The sequence below is a fragment of the Penaeus vannamei genome, chromosome 5 (genome assembly GCF_042767895.1).
Source record: "Penaeus vannamei isolate JL-2024 chromosome 5, ASM4276789v1, whole genome shotgun sequence".
NCBI lineage: Eukaryota > Metazoa > Arthropoda > Malacostraca > Decapoda > Penaeidae > Penaeus > Penaeus vannamei.
The window spans coordinates 21,450,346-21,452,845 of record NC_091553.1 but is presented as its reverse complement, the minus strand read 5'-3'; the positions used below and the strand labels follow the sequence as shown (position 1 = coordinate 21,452,845).

Here is a 2,500-nt window from a genome sequence, read left to right as displayed (position 1 = left end):
GTTCTCCTTCCCTCCCTTTACGTGGAGCCACATGCAGTGTCGAAGAAAATGCACCATCACTTCTTCACGCTCCATCGGCTTCTGCATCTTGTGCAAAATGAGTTTAACAGACCTCCGTTACGACTCCACGAGTCTCTTATTATTGCTAGATGTCATCCTTTCTCCATCTCTCTCTCTCTCTCTCTCTCTCTCTCTCTCTCTCTCTCTCTCTCTCTCTCTCTCTCTCTCTCTCTCTCTCTCTCTCTCTCTCTCTTCTCTCTCTCTCTCTCTCTCTCTCTCTCTCTCTCTCTCTCTCTCTCTCTCTCTCTCTCTCTCTCTCTCTCTCTCTCTCTCTCTCTCTCTCTCTACAATAATTGTAATATTAATGTAACATGGTCATATGATTCCATTGGGTAATGGCACATGAGATGAGGGTTTGTAATGATATCGTAGATAATCAGAGTGCCATCTTTGTAATTCGCCAAATATGTGCAGGATTAAACACGAAAATTAATATTTGCTGGTAGCTGAAAACAAAGGTGTTAAGGAAATGCTGTAGTCATGTGTCCACTACACTGAGTTAGAATCTTCTGCCATGTTTTCAGGGGTCATTAAAGGACGAAGACGCAAAATCTTTCCCTACTCCTTCCTTTGCTCTGCAGCCACTCGAGTGCAGATGGAACCCCCGATCACCACATTCACAGACGTACTCCTCCTCGTCCACCTCCTTCACGCCTCAAGACTCGCATCCATCACCCGCTGTCTCGCTGCTGGCCACTCAAATCACTTTTTCATCATACGCCGTTCTTCCGCCGAACGCTATGTGGTTTTGGTCTCCTCCGATGAGATAGATAGATAGAGAGAGAAAGAAAGAGAGAGAGAGAGAGAGAGAGAGAGAGAGAGAGAGAGAGAGAGAGAGAGAGAGAGAGAGAGAGAGAGAGAGAGAGAGAGAGAGAGAGAGAGTGGGAGAGAGAGATTAATTGGATATCTACAGAGTGAAGACTTTCTACATTTTGCACCTGTAACTCCAATTGTTTCTGTGACAAGGCAAGCCAATGCTTTGACGCGTTTTCCCTGGAGTGTCCCCAGCGCCTGCCTGCATCATGCATGCACCAGAGCTCCACTGCAGACCGCAGTCCGTACCACAACCTCGTTACGGCTCACAAAAACGATGGCAACCTCCTTGGCCTCTCCTCCCGAGCTCTGTCTTTCAGGACGCACCTTCTTCGCCGGGTCTTCTCGGTGTGTACTGTTGACTTTTGTTATTAGTATTACTACTATTAACAGTATCAATATCGTTATCATCATTATTAATATTACTACTGCCACTATATGCCACTAGTGTACCTACCAACACTTCCAATACTATTGTTATTATCATTACTGTTACCATTGTTTTAATAAGGATGTTGCTGATTATCATTATCATAAACATTATTATCATCATCGTCATCGTCCTCATCATCACCATCGTCATCATCATCATCATCATCATCGTGGTCATCATTATTATAATTATCATCATCATCATCATTACCATCATCATCATTATCATTAGTAATATTATTATTATCATCATCATTGTCATTGTCATCACCATCATCGTCACCATTGCTGTTATTACATATACTACTACTATCACCAGGCTCGTCTAAAATGTTACTGTTTATGATGAAAAATGTCTTAATATACTATGTATATTTGGTCTATTATCTCTATCTCACGTTCATTTAGAGATGGGGAATGTTTGGCTTTGGCAGAGATTTACACTTTCTGGGGGCTCTCTAGTTATAATCATTACCTTGACGAGGAGTTTGTGATTGTGATATGTTTATATGTTGTGGTTGGGTTGCTCAAGGGGCAGTGAGCGATGACCTATATTTAGATGGTGATCAAGAGCTGCACGCAGGTTCAGGAGGAACTTCAAGGGTTCTTCACTAGCTCGAATATTTGTTGAAGATGGTTTGGCTAGGAAATTATTATTTTTTATTTATTGATCTATTTGCTTTTTACTTTATTTATTTATTTATTTTTGTCACAGACCTTTCCCTTCGCCTTTCTCTTTCCATTTATACTACCAAAGGGGATTTTCAACGATAGCAGAAATGTGTACTACCTGGGTAGTTTGCGCAATTACAGTTTATATTTTATTGTCCTTATGGCTGTTATACTGGTGCTGTTATTGCAGAGTTCTTCTTGTTCTTATTCCCAGTCGCCCTCAAAGGGATATCATCGTTATTAACACTATTCTAACACTTTTATCAAAGTGTTCTATAATCACGATCTCCATTTCAACTATAGTAACAGTACTTAAGCTACTTTAAATGTCATTCCAACCCACCTCAGTTCTGTGCCATAAGTTTCGCATCTGTATTTTCTTTGATTTGGTATTCGCGCTATAAATAGCACACATGATTTTGCATTGGCTGTGCAATAACGTCGCTATTCAAAGAATTATCCCATAACGAGAAATCATATTTATTTAGACGGTGAACAACAAGCACCATTGTCATCCTCATTA

The 2,500-nt window shown here is 40.8% G+C and overlaps 1 protein-coding gene across 1 annotated transcript in view; it reads left to right on the top strand.

Annotated features, from left to right (window-relative positions):
• The first annotated feature begins 395 nt into the window (after positions 1-395).
• Positions 396-2,500, top strand: part of LOC113804180 (caldesmon) — a 23,368-nt gene continuing 21,263 nt past the window's right edge. The window contains exons 1-3 of the mRNA XM_070121587.1: positions 396-413; positions 585-740; positions 1,027-1,225. Of these exons, the coding sequence (XP_069977688.1) occupies positions 396-413; positions 585-740; positions 1,027-1,225 (373 nt within the window). The remainder of the gene's footprint in view (positions 414-584; positions 741-1,026; positions 1,226-2,500) is intronic.